We start from the raw sequence: 23,796 nt of genomic DNA on the forward strand, positions 1-23,796 counted from the left end.
GTGAAATTGCGTGCTTATGGAATATCGTCTCGGTTATGTGACTGGATTCGTGATTTCCTGTCAGAGAGGTCCCAGTATGAAGCAACTGACGGAAAGTCATCGCATAAAACAGAAGTGATTTCTGGCGTTTCCCAAGGGAGAATTATAGGCCCTCTGCAGTTCCTCATCTCTATAAATGATTTGGGAGACAATCTGAGTAGCGCTCCCAGATTGTTTGCAGATGATGCTGTCGTTTATCGTCTAGTAAAGTCCTCAGGAGATTAAAATTGCGTGCTTATGGAATTTCGTCTCGGTTATGTGACTGGATTCGTGATTTCCTGTCGGAGAGGTCCCAGTATGAAGCAACTGACGGAAAGTCATCGCATAAAACAGAAGTGATTTCTGGCGTTTCCCAAGGGAGAATTATAGGCTCTCTGCAGTTCCTTATCTCTATAAATGATTTGGGAGACAATCTGAGTAGCGCTCCCAGATTGTTTGCAGATGATGCTGTCGTCTATCGTCTAGTAAAGTCATCAGGAGATTAAAACAAGTTGCAAAACGAGTTGGAAAAGATGCCTGTATGGTTCGAAAATTGGCAATTGACCCTACATAACAAAAAGTGTGTGATCATCCACATGAGTGGTAAAAGGAATCCGTCAAACTTCGGTTACACGATAAATCAGTCAAATATAAAGGCCGTGAGTTCAACTAAATACCTAGGAATTATAATTACGAAAAACTTAAATTGGAAAGAACACGAAGAAAATGTTGGGAGAAGGCAAACCAAAGACTGCGATTTATTGGCAGAACTCTTAGAAAATGTAACAGATCTAAAAAGACCGCCTACACTACGCTTGTACGTCCTGTTTTGGAATAGTGCTCCGCGGTAAGGGATCCTTACTAGATAGAATTAACGGTATACATTGAGAAAGTTCAAAGAAGAGCAGCATGTTTTGTATTATCGTGAAGTAGGAAGGAAGTGTCACAGACATGATACAGGATTTGGGATGGACATCATTAAAACGAAGGCGTTTTTCGTTTCGGCGGAATCTTCTCAAGAAACTTCAATCACCAACTCTCTCCATCGAATGCGAAAATTTTTTGTTGACGCAAGCCTACATAGGAAGAAACGACCATCATAATAAAATAAGGGAAATCAGAGTTTGCATTGAAAGATACAGGAGTTCGGTTTTTTCCGGGCGCCGTTCGAGAGTGCAATAATGGGGCATTATTGTGAAGGTGGTTCACGACCCCTCGGCCAGGCACTGATTTGCAGAGTATCCTTGTCGATGTAGATGTAGATGTAAGGGAGTTGTGAGGTAGGATGTACCGACAATAATTGTTAAGAAAAAATGGAAGACATGCACCGTTTTCGAGCTAATTAACATTGAAATTAGACAATCAGGTCGTTATGAGTGCAAATTCAAGCGGCCTGCGAGAAACAATTAGTGTCAGTTGTTCTCACAGCGTAGATGATAGGGCACGAGACTATGCAGCCTCTGGCTCGGGTTCGATCGTTACTACCATCCCATGTCACATTTTGGTTGGTTGGTTGTTTCGGGGAAGAAGACCAGACAGCGAGGTCATCGGTCTCATCGGATTAGGGAAGGACGGGGAAGGAAGTCGGCCGTGCCCTTTGAAAGGAACTGTTATATCCTAGCCAGTAATGCCAACCGAGCCCGCTGCCAAAAGGTTGGCAGCATCAAAGTCCGGACGCCGTCCGCATAAGCAGCGCCAGCGATACAGGAAATCGCCGCAAGTCTGCGCGCGCCACCGCTGGCTTCTGGCTTCTTAAGCGCTGGAGTCGCGAGCGCTAGGACAGTTCTGGATTCGCCGCTCAGTTGTATACTCGCCACCGAATTGTGTACTTGCTAGTCAGTTGTGTGTTCATCGCAGCAGAGTTGTTGTTTGTCGTCAGCCGACGCTGACCTAGCCGCTCCGACTCGAACTAGACAGATCTCTGTAGACCCGGCGTTCACTACTGTGTTCTGTATCTTCGTTAATAAAGATAAGTACCGACTTTTATTTAATCAGAGTGTTTGGGTTTTCATCTTTCTGTTCACTGTTCCAGCGGACCGGTCGGCCCGCTATTAAAAGTGTGGCGGTGACTTCGTAAGCCGTTTCTACAGCGAATTGCTTGTCGCTACGAACACCGCCACAAAAGGAACCATCCCGGCATTTGCCTGGAGCGATTTAGGGTAATCACGGAAAACCTAAATCAGGACGGGCGGACGCGGTATTGAACCGTCGTCCTCCCGAATGCGAGTCCAGTGTCTAACCACTGCGCCACCTCGCTCGGTCTCACATTTTGGTATCGCACTCTTGTTCGATTTTAAGAAACCAAACGAAGAACGCATTTGGCAACACAATCTTTGGGGGTAGGGGGGGGGGGTCGCTTGAATTTGCGTTCACCACAGCCTGGTTGGCTAACGTAAACATTAATTAACTCGGAAACAGCGTAGCGTATCGAATTTTTTTCCTTAACAGTTATTTCTCAGCACAACCTACTCTGCAACACCCTTACAAGCTTTTCAGGCTGTTTCAGACCACACTGTGTAGCTATATGCCAAACCGCTGTGCACTCCATTGGCTCAGTTTTTTTTAATGCGTATTGTAGCCATCTTCTAGGACCCACTCTTTCATTAAGCACCCCCCTGAATTACTACATGCTTTCAGTGACTACTTCGGTACCGGCGAAACATATCACTCTGATATTCTGCCCGCGACAAACAGCTCCCATCACGTCAAGACAGTCTTTTATTTGCATTATTGACTCTTCCATCGAAGGCTATTAGGGAAGGATTGGCGAGGTATGGGAACCATTTCAGCAGCCATCCTAAATGATTTAGAGAAAATGTAAACGCGAATGGCAGGGTAGGGATTAGAACTGCTATCGTCATGAATACGATAGCTTTGTTTTATCACTCTACCACCTCACTTCTCACTTTCATTGTACAAATTAGATGTCAGTCGTGCTTTCGTATCACGATTGAGAATCTGGTTAACTAAAGTCCTCTCTCTTCCTACTTTCTTTGTCCCTCTTTTTATGTATGAATCAACTTTCCTAGAGGGCAGATGTGACATCTACGAGGTTGAGTCGAATGAAAACCTTAAATTTGTAATAACAAATCGAAATTTCGTGTCGTTATCCTGTAAGTTGGTAAGCGTGCTACAAACAGCGTGCAGAAAGGCCTGCATGTGGCAACATAGTGCAGATGCACACATACCGTCGCAGTATAAGTATAAAGATGGCCGCCCCTCTTGCGACTTGCACCAGGGAAGAACAGCGTTCTGTTATTCGGTTTTTGCGTATTGAAAGTGTGAAACCTATCGAAATTCATCGACGAATGAAGGTTCAGTACGGTGATGCATGTTTGTCACAGCAGCAAGTCTACGAATGGAGTAGAAAGTTCGAAAATGATGTGACTTCAGTGGACGATGCTCCTCGTCCAGGTCAGGCACAAAGAGTTGTGAATCCACAGAACATTGCAGCAGTTGAAGCCATAGAGAAGGAAAACCGCCGAGTGACACTGAATGACATTACAGCATGTTTACAGATTAGTCATGGGTCAGCACACCACATTGTGCATAATGTGCTCCAGTTTCACAAAGTGTCTGCAAGATGGGTGGCACGGCAGCTGACTCCTGAAATGAGAGAACGACGTGTTGATGTTCGTGAAGAACTTCTTCGGCACTTTGAACGAGAAGGTGATAGCTTCCTTGCGAGAATCGTTACTGGGGAAGAAACGTGGGTTGACTTCCACCGACCGAAAACGAAGAGAGCGAGCAAGGAATGGCGGCATTCCTCATCACCAATACCAAAGAAGTTTCGGACAGAACCATCAGCATGGAAAGTTATGCTGACTCTCTTTTGGGACGAAAAAGGAGTCATTTTGGAGCATTCCATGCCTATAGTCACCACTGTCACCAGTACATCATACACAGATCTCCTAAAAAATCAACTGCGGCCTGCAATCAAATCAAAGGGACATGAAGTGCTGTCAGCAGGTGTCCTATTGCAACATGACAATGCAAGGCCCCACACTGCCTGTAGAAAAGTTGCAACAACCACAGACCTGCATTTTGAGTGTCTTCCTCATCCACCATACTCACCAGACCTTGGCCCAAGTGTTTGGACCACTCAAAGACGCAATGGGAGGAAAGAAGTTCGGTTCTGATGAAGAGGTACGCCACGCGGTGCATGAGTGGTTGCGCGGACTACCAAAAGAATTTTTTTCTAAAGGAATTTATGCACTTTGTAAGCGCTGGAAGACTTGCATTGAGCGTGGGGGAGATTGTGTTGAAAAGTGATACAGCTTTGTACCACTTCTGCGCAATAAATAATATTTAAAAAAGTATTTAAGGTTTTCATTTGACTCACCCTCGTACTTTATAAAAATAGCCTATGTAGTTGGTTTTATTGCTGTCGTAATACACTGTTATCCATCAGACGGAAGTGAATTGGTCAAAAATGTTCAAATGTGTGTGAAATCTTGTGGGACTTAACTGTTAAGGTCATCAGTCCCTAAGCTTACACACTGCTTAACCTACATTATCCTAAGGACAAACACACACACCATGCCCGAGGGAGGACTCGAACCTCCGCCGGGACCAGCCGCATAGTCCATGACTGCAGCGCCTTAGACCACGGAGGTGAATTAACTGCAATGAATACAGCGTTATTAAAGCAAGCGAGGAGGACGCCTCGCCTCCGTCAGGAGCACAGCTCCGTTTGTCGTTCACTCGCTGGAGGAGGACACCAGGTGGTAACAGCAGCCGCTTTTGAGTTGACTCAGGGTGGTGGTGGTGATGGTGGGGGCGGGGGGGGGGGAGAGGGTGATAGGGTGATATACGTAAGGGTACGAGAGCGGACGTGGACTACGCTACAGGCGCCAAAAGGCCAAGAGTGATTATTGATTATCAACAAAAGCAGTTACTCCAACAGATATAGCTGTTACTCCAACAGAAATCTATTAACTTATTTATACAGGGTCCCACAGGACAAATGAGGTGAATCAGAACCCCTCAACAAACTTTCAAAGGTGCTAGTATGAACCAAAACGAGGAAGAAATGTCTAGCAAACATGGGCTCTTAAATGTTTACCTTGAGAGCTATGAGAAGTTAATCTTCGATACTGTGAAACAAATCTCTTCTACTGTAAGCTCTTTGCTTTCCATATTTTGAGCGGTGGTGGCATGAAGCAAAACTAGTAAAAACGTCCGGTAAAGTAGGGCGCTGAAGTACATACCTTAAGAACTTTTGGGCAGTTGTTCAGTAGAAAAGATATGCGAATATGAACAGGGCCTAAGTTTACCGGACATTTTTTCTTGTTTTGCTCCCTACTGCCTTTCTCAAAATATGGAACACCAGAGCTTGTAGTATAAGAGATTTGTTTCAAGATATCGAAGACGAAGAAGTGCTCATAGATCTTAAGGTATGCATTTTAGAGCCCATGTTTACCATAAATATTATTCTTGTTTTGGTCCACATTAACACCCGAGAAAATCTCTCGTTGGAGTTCTGGTTCACCCTATGTGTCCCACGGGACACATACCGTTTTGCCACACCGTGGCCGCAGCGCTGTGGTCGGCGTTCGCGCACTGGGTGCCTACATCTGTTTTCTACGCACTGACGCCATTACAGTCTGAGTCTTCCTTGTTTACGTTGTGTACTGAGTGTTTAAGATACCTCCGATAATCGTGAGTCCTGCCGACTGTTAAGTACGGGCTGTTATAAGATTTCTTAGTGCTAAAGGCCTAAAAGCGATCGATGTTCATCGTGAGATCTGTGCAGTTTATGGAGCAAACGTTTTGAGTGATGGAATGGTAAGAAAGTGGGAGAGAGCATTTAAAGACGGCCGCACAAATGTGCATGATGAACAACGGAGTGGGAATCCTTGGGTCGCTAATGGAATTTTGCTGCAGGAAGTGAACAATAAGGTGAGAGAAAACAGATGCTTTACGATTTCCTCCTTTCAGGATGACTTTCCTAATGTTTCTCGTAGTTTTTGTATGGCATTGAGACCGAGCACTTGAATTACCGAAAATTGTGTGCACGTTGGGTACCGAAAATGTTGACGGATGTGCACAAAACCAATCGTTTAAACAGTGCATTGACTTTCCTTGAGCGGTACCACAACAACGGTGATGATTTCTTAAGCCAAATTGTTACAGGCGATGAAACATGGGTGGCCTACGTCACACCAGAATCAAAGCAACAGTCCATGGAATGGCAGCACTCAGATTCACCCAGAAAAGTGAAGTTTAAGCAGATAATTTCTGCCCGGAAAATCATGTGCACAGTTTTTTGGGACAGAAAAGGAGTATTGCTTGTGGAATTTCTGCCTCATAATGAGACAATCAATGCAGCAGCTTACTGTAAGATATTGCACAATCTGCGCCGTTCAATTCAGAACAAAAGACGTGGCAAGTTGAGCAGGGGCATCGTTTTGCTGCAAGACAATGCCCGTTCGCATGTGGCGAATCAGACCAAAGATCTCATCACATCTTTTCGATGGGAAACTCTAGATCATCCTCTGTACAGCCCCGATCTTGCGCCCAGTGACTACCATCTGTTCCTGCACTTGAAGAAACAACTGGGCAGTCAGCATCTTCAAGACGATGGCGAAGTCAAAACAGTGGTGATGCAGTGGTTAACAAGTCAGGCGGCAGACTTCTATGAGGAGGGTAATCAAACACTGGTACAACATTATGACAAGTGCCTCAATATTGACGGAAATTATGTAGAAAAGTAGATTAAGGTACAGGCTTTCATGCAAAAATAAAATTATTGAGATATCTTAGCACGTCTTTTTTTAAATTTCAAAACGGTACTCACTTAAAAAACACGCCTCGTATCACCGTGTATATTTGCCCTCAAAAATGTTCAAATGTGTGTGAAATCTTATGGGACTTAACTTCTAAGGTTATCAGTCCCTAAGCTTACGCACTACTTAAATTATCCTAAGGGCGAACACACACACCCATTCCCGAGGGAGGACTCGAACCTCCGCCGGGATCAGCCGCACAGTCCATGACTGCAGCGCTCTAGATCACTTGGCTAATCCGGGGCGGCTATTTGCCCTCACATAAACATTAAGCACACCGCATAAAAAAAATTGCCGACGAGGATAAGTGACGTTAATACCGTGTAACAACATCTCCAGCCTTGATAACTCCCCTGGACCACACTACACAGTTCCAGTCGGCTAATGTCCAATTTCTGCGTCTTTTGGTAATTTGAAGACGTGAAGTTTTATGTATCACTGTAAGCAGTGGTCTCTTCCATGTTACCAGACTTCAATTGTCCATTGTGTGCTGCAATTCCATTCGCAGTTTTATCGCTCGGAAACTGGTTGAGGTGGATGGTTCAAAATGGTTCAAATGACTCTGAGCACTATGGGACTTAACATCTGTGCTCATCAGTCCCCTAGAACTTAGAACTACTTAAACCTAACTAACCTAAGGACATCACACACATCCATGCCCGAGGCAGGATTCGAACCTGCGACCGTAGCAGTCGCGCGGTGGTTGAGGTGGACCTGCATTCATCGACGACAGCGATTCCTGTCGGATTTGAAACCGATTGTCATTTAGAAGGCTTCACACTTGCCCTGGCTGGCTGGTTAGAATATTTCTACGACCGTTGTTCTTACACTGAGTGCTACAGCATTCCTCGTAGACTACCAGTCCACGTTCATACACCAACAAACGAGACAACTGCGTTCCAGTGTGGTCATGGATATGTCTAAACGCGATAGCTGCTTTCTGCCATCCCACCATGTCTCCTTGTCAACCCTATTTGCTGCGACTGGCACGCAGACACTAGTTCACTGTCATGACGTACGTCAGCGGTGGGAGAGTCACGTGACCGCCTGGTACCAGTTCTGCACCGTGTACAGCGCTCGAAATTGACCAGTGAATTCGTTTAATGGTCTGATCAATATTTTGTCTGGAGAGATTATGTCGGCAGTAATACATCACTCATAACGAAACAATTAATCTTCAGCCGTCGGTACACAGGACGAGATAGTATAAAAGCTCACATGGAATTGATGGCATTTCCAGTAGGATAATAAAAGCTTATTCCCAAGAGATAAGTGGGATTCTTAGCCACATATGTAATAGCTCTCTGAAGCAGGGTATTTTCCCAGATAGACTGAAGTATGCCATTGTTGAACCACTGCATAAAAAAGGGGATACGTCTGACGTCAACAACTACCACCCAATCTCTCTTCTGACTGCCTTATCCAAAATTCTTAAAAAAGTAATGTATTGTAGAGTAGCTTCATACCTTTGTAAAAATAAAGTTTTAACAAAACGTCAGTTTGGTTTCCAGAAAGGTTTTTCAACGGAAAATGCTATATATACTTTCGCTAATGACATATTAAATGCTCTGAGTAACCGGAAGTCACTCGGGATTTTTTGTGATCTCTCAAAGGCTTTTGATAGAGTAAATCATGGAATACTTCTAGATAAGCTGAAGTACTGGGGTATGAATGGGACAGCACTCAAATGGTTTAAATCATTCCTAACTGGAAGAGTGCAGAAAGTTGAAATAAGCAGTTCACATAATATGCAAAAAACTGGCGATTTGTCAAACTAGGGAACAATCAAGAATGGGGTGCCGCAAGGTTCGGTCTTGGGTCCTCTGCTGTTCTTACTATATATTAATGACTTGCCATTCTACATTCACGAAGATGTAAAGCTGGTACTTTTTGCCGATGATACAAGTATAGCTATCACACCCAACAGACAAGAATTAACTAGTGAAATTGTAAATGATGTTTTTCAGAAAATCATTAAGTGGTTCTCTGCAAGTGGGCTCTCATTAAACTTTGACAAAACACAGTACATTAGTTCTACACAGTAAATGGAATGACACCATTAATAAATATAGACTTCGATCAGAAATCGGTAGCTAAGGTAGAATATTCAAAATTTCTAGGTGTATGCATTGATGAGGGGTTGAACTGGAAAAAACACAGTGAAGATCTGCTGAAACGTTAGAGTTCAGTTACTTATGCTATTAGGGTCATTGCAAATTTTGGCGACATACATCTGAGTAAATTAGCTTACCACGCCTATTTTCATTCTCTGGTCTCGTATGGCATCATATTTTGGGGTAACTCATCATTGAGTAAAAGAGTGTTCATTGCACAAAAGCGTGTAATCAGAACAATTGCTGGAGCTCATCCAAGATCATCCTGCAGACACTTATTTAAAGAGCTAGGAATCTTCACTGTAGCCGCACAATATATTCACTTATGAAATTTATTATTAACAATCCGAATGAATTCAAACGTAATAGCAGTGTACATGGCTACAACACTAGGAGAAAGGATGATCTTCACTACTCAAGGTTAAATCTAACTTTGGCTCAGAATGGTGTAAATTATGCAGCCACAAAAGTCTTTGGTCACTTACCTGATAGCATCAAAAGTCTGAAAGATAGTCATATAGCATTTAAAAGGAAATTAAAAGAATTTCTTAATGGCAATTTCTTCTACCCATTAGATGAATTTTTGCATATAGAAAATGGGTAATTTCCCCAATCGCCACAAGAAAAAAAAATTAAAAACATCGAGTGTCATGTAATATTTTGTGTAATGTAATCTTGTATAGACACCTTTTATTAACCTGACACGTTCCACATCATTACGAAATGTCGTATTCATGATCTATGGAACAATACTAATCTAATCTAATCTTGACGTGGCACTCTACGAGTTTTGTGACGTCACTCCCTGCTATTTCTAGTTGAGGAGCGATTTCGTCACGGGAAACACAAAATAATACAGAGGGCTGAACGGAGACGCCTTTGCGTGAAGTCAGGACACCTGTTTGTCGACCTCCAAAGCTGAATGGTCAGGTGCGGCATAATGCCATGAGAGGGGCCCGGGTTCGATTCCCGGCTGGGTCGGAGATTTTGTCCGACGGTGACTGAGTGTTTCAGTTGTCTTCATCATCATATCATCCTCATCGACACACAAGTCACCGAAGTGGAGTCAGCTCAAAAGACTTGCACCAGGCGGCCGGTTTAGCCGACGGGAGGCCCTCGCCACTCGACATTTTTATTACACTACTGGCCATTAAAATTGCTACACCAAGAAGAAATACTAGAACTGACATGTGATTACATTTTCAGGCAATTTGGGTGCATAGATCACAGAGAAATCAGTACCCAGAACAACCACCTCTAGCCGTAATAACGGCCTTGATACGCCTGGGCATTGAGTCAAACAGAGCTTGGATGGCATGTACAGGTACAGCAGCCCATGCAGCTTCAACACGATACCACAGTTCATCAGAAGTAGTGACTGGCGTATTGTGACGAGCCAGTTGCTCGGCCACCATTGACCAGATGTTTTCAATTGGTGAGAGATGTGGAGAATGTGCTGGCCAGGGCAGCTGAAATTAGAGTATCGCAGGGATCGAATGAAGGGTAGAGCCACGGGTCGTAACACATCTGAAATGTAACGCCCACTGTTCAAAGTGCGGTCAATGGGAATAAGAGGTGACCGAGACGTGTAATCAATGGCAACCCATACCATCACGCTGGGTGATACGCCAGTATGGCGATGACAAATACACGCTTCCAATGCACGTTCACCACGATGTCGCCAAACACGAATGCGACCATCATGATGCTGTAAACAGAACCTGGATTCATCCGGAAAAATGACGTTTTGCCATTCGTGCACCCATGTTCGTCGTTGAGTACACCATCGCAGGCGCTCCTGTCTGTGATGCAGCGTCAAGGGTAACCGCAGCCATGGTCTCCGAGCTGATAGTCCATGCTGCTGCAAACGTCGTCGAACTGTCCGTGCAGATCGTTGTTGTCTTGCAAACGTCCCCATCTGTTGGCTCAGGGATCGAGACGTGGCTGCACGATCCGTTACAGCCATGCGGATAAGATGCCTATCATCTCGACTGCTAGTGATACGAGGCCGTTGGGACCCAGCACGGCGTTCCGTATTACCCTCCTGAATCCACCGATTCCATATACTGCTAACAGTCATTGGACCTCGACCAACGCGAGCAGCAGTGCCACGATACGATAAACCGCAATCACGATAGGCTACAATCCGACCTTTATCAAAGTCGGAAACGTGATGGTACGCATTTCTCCTCCTTACACGAGGCATCACAACAACGTTTCACCAGGCAACGCCGGTCAACTGCTGTTTGTGTATGAGAAATCGGTTGGAAACTTTCCTCATGTCATCACGTTGTAGGTGTCGCCACCGGCGTCAACCTTGTGTGAATGCTCTGAAAAGCTAATCATTTGTATATCACAGCATCTTCTTCCTGACGGTTAAATTTTGCGTTTGTAGCACGTCATGTTCATGGTGTAGCAATTTTAATGGCCAGTAGTGTATTACAGAACAATTATTGAGAACCCTTGAAGCCTAATGACACAAGTAAAACGTTATTAGAGTTCAGTTATTTATTCGCAGGGTTTACAAGTCATTGTTCTTCTGCAGCGTCCTTGGCTGTTGCTAATTCAGCTGCGTGCTGGATTCTAGCTGACGTCCGTCGAGTCAGCTCAGCGTTTCCACGCTCAGGAGGTGTCGTCAGCGACGCTGTTGGCGCGGCGGCTGCTGGCCAGCGCGAAGTCGTCCTCGCGCCGGCTGCGGAACGTGCTCGGTCCCATTCCGAATTCTACGATGATCCTTAATGACCCACCTGCGATGTCCTGTGGTCGGTTGATCTCCTCCCTACTCCTGGTAGGTTTCATCTCTCGAAGGCGTGTGAGTGTTGAGCAGGAACACGGACCCAATGTGGCCGTGTTGCTGGCCTCCACGTTGAAGTTAGGTACTGGCAGCACCCGCGATGTGGTGTTCTCAGAAGACTACCAGTTTCTCCATCAGTAGATAGCAGGCGGCTAGCTGCATGAGATTCGTCTGGTGAAGACCATAACTATGAGTAGATCTTTGGCTAGTTCATAGACTGTGCTGGAACGTCTAGGACGCAGATTCACTGCACTATCGTAATCATGAAATCGAGTGCTATTACTATGAATGTCTTCAATTCAAGTGATCAATTCATGACAAAAGCTGGAGTATTTAATGGGAGCTAGCGCGAGGCTATGACGCAAATCTCGGTTCGTAATGACCGATTCTCTTCCTTAATCTGCTGAATTCACTTAACAGGTTGTTAACTGCTCTGTCGATCCCTGGCCGCAAGTTCTTATCAAATAGAACAGGTTCTTGCAACATTCCTAACCAGCTAACAAATATTCTTATCTGCTTCCTTTGGTTTTCCATCCTCTTTCCTGTTGAATGCTTATTCCTTACTCAGCAAGTAGTGTCGTAGACCTGATCGCCTGGTAATGGCACGGTTCCTGCTTCCGCGTCTGTCTTTGCCATGACTTTAATTTCCCTGAGGCAATGTGAGTGAGTTTTAATACATTTTTTTCTAATTTCTACTCCTTACTATTGTGTGCCGTAACAGTAAGTTCGCCGATATTCTGGCAACGTGCCATCTAAAGTAGAACCAATAGGAAGCAATGCCGCTCCCTACGTCACAATCAGAAAGCAAGACGCCATACTGTATTTGTCATGTTCAATAAAAGTCCATATTCGGTGTGTTTTACGTTACATCTACACCTTATGAATACACGCAAGTTCCAAGGACTAGCACACTGAATGTCTCAAGAACGAATCGTTATTGGTACGATTTGTTGTAATAAAATGACGCGAAACGTCATATCAGTGGTCAATGAATATTCATACTTAGTTATTTCTGCCTCATAACTCGCGTGCTTTGAGAGTTCGCCATGTTAATCCAACTACCTATGAATATTCACGATAACGTTTCGTCCTTGTTAGGATTTGTTATAATTATGACATTTCCGCCATTGAAGCCTTTAGAAGTTGAGCTAATATACGGGGCCTATAGAAGCCGAATTTCACCATAGTGTACTTCGTTGCATCACAATTCGAAACCGAGGGCGTATCGAAGAGGGTTCGCGTCCCGATGTATCCAATTTCTTTCAACCTTCGTGCCTTCTGAAAGGTTGTGGGAGTTTCTGTGAAATTAATAGGAATAATTTCTGTAATATTTACTGTTATGCCAACATAAGTTCACTCTCAATAAGGAGTGAGTTAGTTCAATTTGGTGAACTTTTATAAGCTGATGTCCTTCGTCAGTGGACATATGTCTTTCATTTTTCTATTATCACACATTCACGGATACTAAAGCTTTTATTTATATAACACGGACGGATAACGTGACTAGTATATGGTCAACAAAGAAATTGTCAATTTTAATACAGCTAACGCGCGTCCATTTTCGTGAACAAACTGGAGAGTGCTGAGAGTGCAAAATCACGTTAACCAGATGGCTCTCTGTCTCGTGACATGGGATATCCCGTCTGCTTCCACATCCACGTTAGCCGCCTCGTCCCGTGTACCGATGACTTTAGGAACGGGAGTCTCCCCTCTCCATAATGTATGAGCTATTGTTCAAAATGTGAAGTCCTGATAAGGCTAACTGAGTATCTCTGGCATGGTTCTGATAACTCATGCATGTTGGGTCGATCTTTGTATTGTAGTATCATTCAGTGTACAACTAATAATAAGTGCTCCGGGTAACATGATTAATAGATCAGTGCAGTTCACACTGAAAGCGGCGCCCAATAAACGCAATTCGGACTGAACGTTTTACATCATTTGTATGATAGCTTTCCGCTTCCACTGGCAGATTCCTGCACTTGTCTGTTTCTATCACTAGCGTACAAGCCGACTCCCCCTAGCTGAGAAAATAATTACGACAATCTGCGACCGTGTTCTCAAATAAGTACTAGGACTGTTGAAGTCCGGGCCAGTAAAAAACTCTGGCGAGAAAGTGCGGTTTTGTAGTCGCAGGGGTGGGTCATCCGCCGCTGCGTTGCTGCCCTAATAACGGCCCTAGCTGTCTATGTTAAGTTTTGCCAGGTAAGTACCTATTAAACATACACTCCTGGAAATGGAAAAAAGAACACGTTGACACCGGTGTGTCAGACCCACCACACTTGCTCCGGACACTGCGAGAGGGCTGTACAAGCAATGATCACACGCACGGCACAGCGGACACACCAGGAACCGCGGTGTTGGCCGTCGAATGGCGCTAGCTGCGCAGCATTTGTGCACCGCCGCCGTCAGTGTCAGCCAGTTTGCCGTGGCATACGGAGCTCCATCGCAGTCTTTAACACTGGTAGCATGCCGCGACAGCGTGGACGTGAACCGTATGTGCAGTTGACGGACTTTGAGCGAGGGCGTATAGTGGGCATGCGGGAGGCCGGGTGGACGTACCGCCGAATTGCTCAACACGTGGGGCGTGAGGTCTCCACAGTACATCGATGTTGTCGCCAGTGATCGGCGGAAGGTGCACGTGCCCGTCGACCTGGGACCAGACCGCAGCGACGCACGGATGCACGCCAAAACCGTAGGATCCTACGCAGTGCCGTAGGGGACCGCACCGCCACTTCCTAGCAAACTAGGGACACTGTTGCTCCTGGGGTATCGGCGAGGGTCATTCGCAACCGTCTCCATGAAGCTGGGCTACGGTCCCGCACACCGTTAGGCCGTCTTCCGCTCACGCCCCAACATCGTGCAGCCCGCCTCCAGTGGTGTCGCGACAGGCGTGAATGGAGGGACGAATGGAGACGTGTCGTCTTCAGCGATGAGAGTCGCTTCTGCCTTGGTGCCAATGATGGTCGTATGCGTGTTTGGCGCTGTGCAGGTGAGCGCCACAATCAGGACTGCATACGACCGAGGCACACAGGGCCAACGCCCGGCATCATGGTGTGGGGAGCGATCTCCTACACTGGCCGTACACCACTGGTGATCGTCGAGGGGACACTGAATAGTGCACGGTACATCCAAACCGTCATCGAACCCATCGTTCTACCATTCCTAGACCGGCAAGGGAACTTGCTGTTCCAACAGGACAATGCACGTCCGCATGTATCCCGTGCCACCCAACGTGCTCTAGAAGGTGTAAGTCAACTACCCTGGCCAGCAAGATCTCCGGATCTGTCCCCCATTGAGCATGTTTGGGACTGGATGAAGCGTCGTCTCACGCGGTCTGCACGTCCAGCACGAACGCTGGTCCAACTGAGGCGCCAGGTGGAAATGGCATGGCAAGCCGTTCCACAGGACTACATCCAGCATCTCTACGATCGTCTCCATGGGAGAATAGCAGCCTGCATTGCTGCGAAAGGTGGATATACACTGTACTAGTGCCGACATTGTGCATGCTCTGTTGCCTGTGTCTATGTGCCTGTGGTTCTGTCAGTGTGATCATGTGATGTATCTGACCCCAGGAATGTGTCAATAAAGTTTCCCCTTCCTGGGACAATGAATTCACGGTGTTCTCATTTCAATTTCCAGGAGTGTATAAAACCCAGCGCACACTGCAGTAATAACAGTAAAATAAGTTAAAGGTGACTGTTGAGTATTGTACTTGCAATAAAAACACAAAGAAAGACGATGGCCCTACAAAAAATAATTAAATGGATTTTGGAAATTGGAAATTTGTGGTAAATTCTTATGGGACCAAACTCCTGAAGTCATCGGCCCCTGAGCTTACACACTACATAATCTAACTTAAATTAACTCATGCTAACGGCAACACACGCACCCATGCCCGGGGAGGACTCTAACCTCCAACGGGGGTAGCAGCGCGAACCGCGACAAGACGCCCAAGACAGCCCGGCTACCCTGCGCGGCATATGGCTTTTGGTTTCCACCTTAAGTTAAAGAGTTAAAATCGGAGCTCAGTGCAGTTAACACTGCGTCAACTGCAATAATATTTGGCAGATTCGCCAGTTAATTCGGGCAGTTCGATAGCAAAACCAAAGTGAATTGCAAATAATATTTGGCAGATTCGCCAGTTAAATCAGGTAACTCCTAAGCAAAACCGAAGTCAAGACCCCGACTGTGCAGTACTGTAAACGTTCATCAATGATGCTGCCACACTGTCCGCTAAAGTTCGTTATGAAACAAATCAGCACTTGCGCCACGTTTAAGTTTTCCAGTTGTGAAAGCATACGTCAGTCGCAGTTTATAAATAAATAAACTTATATAACTTCAAACACAAACTTAAATCATTCCAGCATGACTACTTCTACTCCATAGCCCATAGAATAATTTCTGAACTGTGTGTGTGTGTGTGTGTGTGTGTGTGTGTGTGTGTGTGAGAGAGAGAGAGAGAGAGAGAGAGAGGAGTTATATATAAACCAGAACAAAAAATTTAAAGGCACTGTAGTTTATGATAAATGTAAGAAATAATTATGTAAATGGTCAGCATACTGCAATGTTTTCCACTGAGAAAGATGTATCAGCTGTAAACTAACTGACACATTCCACATCGTAATGAGAGATTGCAATTTTGATATACGGAATATGTGGATACCTGTCTATGTAAGGAAAAAGAAGTTGCATCATGGTTGATGTTCCACATGATACTGTTTTCCTCTTTTACCATTAGGACGGTTCCACCTGCGAGGTGTGATGCGCATACGAGTGCCCCATCCATTCATCTAGTGATATGCTAGGACATAACACCTCTACGTTTTATTTTTAAGAATAACATTCGTTGAGATTTCAAATATATGTCATTAAACATTTCGTATGCCTCTTTACCTCTTCACTGGACGTGGCAGATGGTGAATAAATTAACAGTGAACAACTAGAGAAATGGAAAAAAAGGAAACAAATAGTATTGCTTCCAGTGTCAACTGTAAAATTTACACTTAATAAATTGATTTTGTTGTTGAACAATATATTGTAGTTGGAAGTCCTACTCTTTGCTAAATCTGCTACAAGCAATCGATGAGGAAGCTTCTTCCTCCTCATTCCGTTGATTCTGCCATTGTACTCCTAATTAAAAGAACCCAAATCTTGAGCTCACATCAGGACGAATATAGGAGCGGTCACAACGCCACAATTTTTTAGCACAGCTACAGGAAATACTCAAATCTTATTCATGTTTTCAGATCCTGGAAAAACTGAAATCTGGAGGGTGGAAAGTCACATGGGACGAAGAGCAGAAGGTACCGTATGCAGTTCACGAAAACCAGTGGGTTGGTTATGACAACGAAGAGTCCATCCGGCTGAAGGTAACAGTGAACAGTCTAACCCTCCATCTCTTCCTTATTTATGGCGTCGAATTCTTTTCTCACAACCTGAAAGAAAAGTTTGGTATTTATAAATTTGAAACACAAACTACGAACGTTCTACACTAATCTGAGCCTCGTTAACCAATTTCCCGCTTAGAGACCATAAGTGAGATAGTAACATTTGAAGACCGTCATCATTCACCATATAAAGATGTTGCAATGATATATTCTTTATTGTAGAGGCTAGTTTTGATAAAAAAATCATCTTAAGTCGTCAAAAGTTTTCTTTGCAGGAAAATCTTACAAATTTTCTCGACTGCAGATGATCTTTTGAAGCAAACCAGTCTCAATAATTCTATGCAGCAGCTTTTTGGTGGTCACAAAAGACTTTCTTCAGCTGTTTAGAAGCTGGGAAACACTGCTTACAAAAAGTATGTTGGAGTGAAACTATTCGCTTAAGTTAGCCTTGCAAGCCAAAAAATAGTTAACATGATAAATGAACAGTGTGGAACATGTAGAGTTTGAGTTTCTACTGATGGCAATCTTCCTTACTATCTTTCATTGTTCTTTGTTGTGATTCTATAAGAAATATCGAAGCGTTAACTACCTTGATAAAAAAGTTATAGATCAGCTACAACTATGATTTCTTGTATTTGTTTCCAGTCGCAGTACGTTCTCAACATGGGGCTGGCCGGTGGAATGATCTGGAGCCTGGAGACAGACGATTTCAAAGGCCTGAATAGTTCTACAACCTACCCTCTGCTCAGGACGATCAACCAAGTCCTTCGGAGTTAGATACATTTAGAAGAACAATGGTCCGGATTCTTACCTAGTTTTTGAGACAGGTGTATGTGCCCGACACTTCATTAACTGTAAAAGTCGCTTTCAAACAATGGCATTACCAGATGTACTGGTTCCTGTTGAACCAATATTGGTCAGCTAATATGTTAATGCTTACTAATTGATGCTACACATTTTATACTTTATGATGTGTTGATAATTGAGTATCCTCCCAAGTACATGCTGCCTGAGTTGAATCGATAGTCAATGGCCAGCAGCCTCATTTCCTGCTTAATTTCGAAAATATTGGAGCATTAAATCAGTGAAAGTGGATTGTGTTTAAAAAGTATCTACGTCTTCAGAATAGAAGGTGCTTCTGTCGCCGGCATGCGTCGTACAAAACCTAAGATTTTTTCTCCATTTTGATCAATATCCGCTGCCATAGACGTACTGAGACAAGCCGTCTTCCATTGACGTTCTGCCTCAACGCGGGACTCGAACTGTGGGCACTTAAGACACTCTGAAACACATCCCACGCAGAGAGCAAGGCTTGACACAGACTTCCTCACTACACTCATCAGTTGCTATTTATTAAAAGACAACAAAAAGTTACTTAATTTCATCAGATTAAATATTACTCAGTTTATCTAATATCGTCAATCTGGCCAAAGATGATCTCAAGGGGAGCTCATAACATAGCCATAAAGCAGTCAGAGCCAAACTGCTTTACGGATATACACGGCAGTATTTTATTGGTATTTATGTTGTCGTGGACTACTGAATAACGTTTACAGCGAACTGAAATTTTTTGGTCACTCAGACTATTTCGACTGAATGGTTGTTGGTAGTATTATCACTGCACTTGTATTAGTGAAGCTCTCGATTACAACGTGTCATCACTGGAATCACTGTTACTAATCCAACAGTCGCTGCAGCAAAACTGTAGCCAATTCTCACCGCAATTAAAGTTAAGTAGAGCCACAGTTTTATTTAAAAAATGCAAACCTGTGCTCTGTTATTGGAGGGTGGAGCGAACTATAACGAAATTCGTAATTCAAGGAAGCGTATCACTTAATTCAGTACACAATTCATAGTCCACCACAGAACAAAATTCCGCCCAAGTTGCACGTGAGCTGTTTCAAAAAATAATTCATAGTTCAAAGCAACTACCTACGCTAAGCTATAAAGTGCCGACTGCACCGCGAAATGATGATCTTCCCACAACAAACATTTTCAAAAGCTCAAGATCACGACTCTCGCCTACGAAAATATTACAAAAAAAGAAAAACAAAATAATTGGTCTCAGTACCACAGCCGTACGGCCGATTTGATGATCACGCTTAACGTAGATCCCTGTCTGGTGACTGCTGCAAGAAGTCGCTTCCAGGCTTTCGCTACCGTAGTTATATTCGTTACTCCCGCTACGCGTAAGGGTGCTGCTGTAACACGCCACCACACAGCATTTTTGCTATAATATTTGTACTTAAGATTCTATAGTTAAGCAAAAACCATAACAATGTGAACGATGAAACGCCGATTTCAATGACGCCAAACACTAAACGTGTTGATCATAGAAAAACTGATGAATAAAATGTGCTTCGACAGCATCATATTGTTATAACAAAGAAAAAGATGTTAAAATTAATAATGAATAAACATGTGACATATTAATCACATAGGTATTTTCCCTTCTCTTTCATTTAGTGAACTTTGAATCATGGTGTCTTGCACCTTGTATCTGTAATTGAATCTAATAACGTTACCACAGTTCTAATATATTTTTACTATGCAAACATATGTATTTATAAAAGTAATGTTATTATCCAGTAGCTAAAGCTATCCTGGATAGCTTATGGATTCATTTGTCAGTTGTATTCTGGCTATGAATTAATTAATAAAGCCCATTAATAGAAAGATGTGACATTTTATTTCTTTTTGTAGGAGTCTGACCCAAGCATTCTTACATCAACTACATAAAACAACTTGTATGACTTAAACAAAACGTTATAGGGCCGAAACGTTTACCATGTAGGTAAGAAAAGGCCCATAGCATGATGAAGTGCAGATGATTATGCAAACAGAGGTGCATGTATTACTCAGTACAATTTGATTAGTTCATAATTAAGTTTTAGACAATGGTAAGTGGGCAAGGACTCTTAACTTGATTACTGGACAACATGCTACGTTATTATCAAAAACATTATTATGTACTACTTATCAAAAACATACATGAATGTACATTACCGGTACAAATAAAACAGTTACTGCGTCAGTCACGCAGAAACTGTTTTATTTGCATTGATCAAAAGTTGCAGCCCAAATAATGACGTCCCGTATGGACGAAATATACACTGCCGGTACTTAAAAGAAAATAGTTGTCACTTTTGCGAAACCCCTGTAACTGTCTTCCATTGCGAAGTATACGTTTGAAATTTGGCTCAAAGATGCATACAACTTTCCTCTGTAATGATGCAAAAGCATTGTCCCGATGACGTAACACTCGGACTGGGAGAAGCCTCAAACAGCATAGCGTCGAAATATACGGGAAAAAAGCTACAGCTCAGAAGAACATATGAGGTGTAAGATGGATTAAAGGTGCCACATTAGCACAAAATTGCACCACAGTTCTGTCCAAGACGATCATGGACGTGTCACGGATTGGAAGGTCATTATACTTCTTCTTACCCTCATTTTGTTCCTTCTTTTGATGCCTCTGCTATGCAGGTCAGAACTGCGACATCCAGCGTTGGAGACACACGGTTTTCTTTTGGGTTGCCGAGGAAAATATTTCAGGTAAAACGCCGCTCAGAATCGACACGAGAGGTCCTCAGGAGGAAGCAAACAGGTCGTCAATGAAAACACTCTTCCCTTGGGGCATTGATTTCCACATGTTTCGCCGTCGAAAATGGAGAGAAGTCTTCCAAAGTAAGAGTGATTTCAGGTGTGCCGCAGGGGAGTGTCATAGGACCGTTCAAATGGCTCTGAGCACTATGGGGCTTAACAGCTATGGTCATCAGTCCCCTAGAACTTAGAACTACTTAAACCTAACTAACCTAAGGACAGCACACAACACCCAGTCATCACGAGGCAGAGAAAATCCCTGACCCCGCCGGGAATCGAACCCGGGAACCCGGACGCAGGAAGCGAGAACGCTATCATAGGACCGTTGGTATTCACAACATACATAAATGACCTTGTGGATGATATCGGAATTTCGCTGAGGCTTTTTGGAGATGATGCTGTGGTGTATCGAGAGGTTGTAACAATGGAAAATTGTACTGAAATGCAGGAGGATCTGCAGCGAATTGACGCATGGTGCAGGGAATGGCAACTGAATCTCAATGTAGACAAGTGTAATGTGCTGCGAATACATAGAAAGATAGATCCCTTATCACTTAGCCACAAAATAACAGGTCAGCAATTGGAAGCAGTTAATTCCATATAAATTATCTGGGAGTAGGCATTAGGAGTGATTTCACATGGAATGATCATATAAAGTTGATCGTCGGTAAAGCAGATGCCAGACTGAGATTCATTGGAAGAATCCTAAGGAAATGCAATCCGAAAACAAAGGAAGTAGGTTACAGTACGCTTCTTCGCCCACTGCTTGAATACTGCTCAGCAGTGTGGGATCCGTACCAGATAGGGTTGATAGAAGAGATAGAGAAGATCCAACGAAGAGCAACGCGCTTCGTTACAGGATCATTTAGTAATCGCGAAAGCGTTACGGAGATAATAGATAAACTCCAGTGGAAGACTCTGCAGGAGAGACGCTCATTAGCTCGGTACGGGCTTTTGTTAAAGTTTCGAGAACATACCTTCACCGAAGAGTCAAGCAGTATATTCCTCCCTCCTACGTATATCTTGCGAAGAGACCATGAGGATAAAATCAGAGAGATTAGAGTCCACACAGAGGCATACCGACAATCCTTCTTTCCACGAACAATACGAGACTGCAATAGAAGGGAGAACCGATAGAGGTACTCAAGGTACCCTCCGCTACACACCGTCATGTGGCTTGCGGGGTATGGATGTAGATGTAGATGTACATCGCAGAGTCATGAGCAACAAAACGATGTTCTTGACAACGTTAGACACTGCTGACACGCCCCAGACGATTCAGCCCTCCTCCAAGGACATCGTGGGGTTGCAACCCCATTGAAGAAGATCTAACCCCTTTGGAGTGTAGTGAGACCGCACGTTTTGCTCTGGTGTACCAGGTGGAGCCACTAGGGACCCTTCAAAAGCACTCAACTAAATTCGAACGTGACCCAGAGGGGCGAAGCGTGTTTATGTTTTTTCATCGCCCCTGTTTCGTGCCCTGCTGTTGTGTGATCATGGAGAGATGCAACATTGACATGTGCGTGAATAAAAGGGCAAAGGGGTCCTTTAAGAACCCTCCAGTTCGGCAATTCCTTCTGTGCATCCAAGCACATTTGTTGAGCACGTTAAAAATGTACCTGTACAGAGACTTCGACACCCATTCAGCTGAGTGGTACACCGCAGCTGCCTGTAGCGCCTGAGGGGAGGCAACCCCTCCGACGCTCCTTAGGTGCCAGCTTTTATTAATAACTCGAAAACGAAGGGGTTTCGTACATATTGTAAGAACTGTTTTTCTTGTTTTCTTGTAAGGAACCTGTCTCCAGAGTTTGTAAAAGTATTATGGAAACACCCTGTATACCTCGTATTTTTTCCTGAAGTATGCCGCAGTCAGTACACAAAACAAAGCGAATTGTATATCATTTCTGCTAGGTCATACAAAAGTGTAATTATGAGTCATAGCAAGGTAAAATTATGATCGTCGGTCCAATTCGGACAATTTTTTCATTGAGTAATAAAACTTTAGTAATTAAACCGGGAATTTCAATGACTAATTAACTGTCTACATAAAATATTTCATGATACAGCTGTTGAAGCAACTTTTACGTGTTAATATTGATTATGCACTTTGTTGTGAGACACTAACTAGCCATAAAATCACATTAACGGTTAAAAAATAACTCTACAAGGCTTTGAGTAAAGCAACCTCTAAAGTAACTGAGGAAATTAATTCGCAGCCCTAACATATTTACAAATACAAGTAAATGGATGTACACTTTCTACATTTCGCAAACAATGAAATGCTAAACCCAACTTCTTCATTTATCACAACTTTTTGTTGAATATAACGGTCAGATTTAATTTCTTTTGGATTAATAGTTAACTTCTCTTGAACACTGTACAAGTCAGTCACTGCGCCATTTACGTAGTCTCAATCGGCAAAAACTCCTGACAGCCTTTGTCGAGAAAATATGACAGTTTTTCGTTTTGTACGTGGTGCTCAGGTAAATTTTAGGATTTGGACAAGGAATTTATCACAGGTAATGTGAATCGGCTAAATAACAGTCAGTATGCACACGTAAATTAGACTATATTGACAAAATAACACACAATAACTACTGGCCCACGTGATTTACAATATTAAACAAAACAGTACAATGCCGGGAGACGACTATGTGAAGCCTTGTGTAGGTATCTTAGAGTATTACGTGGATTTATCACCACAGTTTACATGGCTCGCGTTCTAATTAACAGGTGGCATGGACTACTATTTAAACATTCCACATTTTTACCATCGGTGCTAATGACGATACGAGAAAATAATTCCATGTAGCTGTGTAGCTCTTAACCTCATATCCAAGTCAGGATGTGCTCACTATCATTAGCTGTCATTAGCTGGCAGTCTCTCCATGTGCCTTCCACCTTACTCATGTGAGTGCATTTGCCTCATTAACACAGAAGGACTGCCCCCAGCTTTTCTTAACCTATACTTAAAAGTCTATCGGCGCTGTAAACCATACAATATTTTCACACATAACATTTTAAAGCTATATGCTGTTATTAGTAATAGCATTTAATTTACTCTGAGCTTTGTAGCTTAGCGGAACATC

General features: G+C 43.6%; 1 protein-coding gene across 2 annotated transcripts in view; it reads left to right on the plus strand.

Moving 5' to 3' along the window:
• LOC126481345 (acidic mammalian chitinase-like) overlaps window positions 1-19,297 on the plus strand; it is a 62,692-nt gene extending 43,395 nt beyond the window's left edge. For both annotated transcript variants that reach the window (XM_050105038.1, XM_050105037.1), the window contains exons 8-9: window positions 16,964-17,086; window positions 17,750-19,297. In XM_050105038.1, coding sequence (XP_049960995.1) covers window positions 16,964-17,086; window positions 17,750-17,881 — 255 coding nt within the window. In that variant the 3' untranslated portion in view covers window positions 17,882-19,297. The remainder of the gene's footprint in view (window positions 1-16,963; window positions 17,087-17,749) is intronic.
• Window positions 19,298-23,796: the final 4,499 nt, after the last annotated feature.

Source organism: Schistocerca serialis, chromosome 5 (assembly GCF_023864345.2).
Source record: "Schistocerca serialis cubense isolate TAMUIC-IGC-003099 chromosome 5, iqSchSeri2.2, whole genome shotgun sequence".
Taxonomy (NCBI): domain Eukaryota; kingdom Metazoa; phylum Arthropoda; class Insecta; order Orthoptera; family Acrididae; genus Schistocerca; species Schistocerca serialis.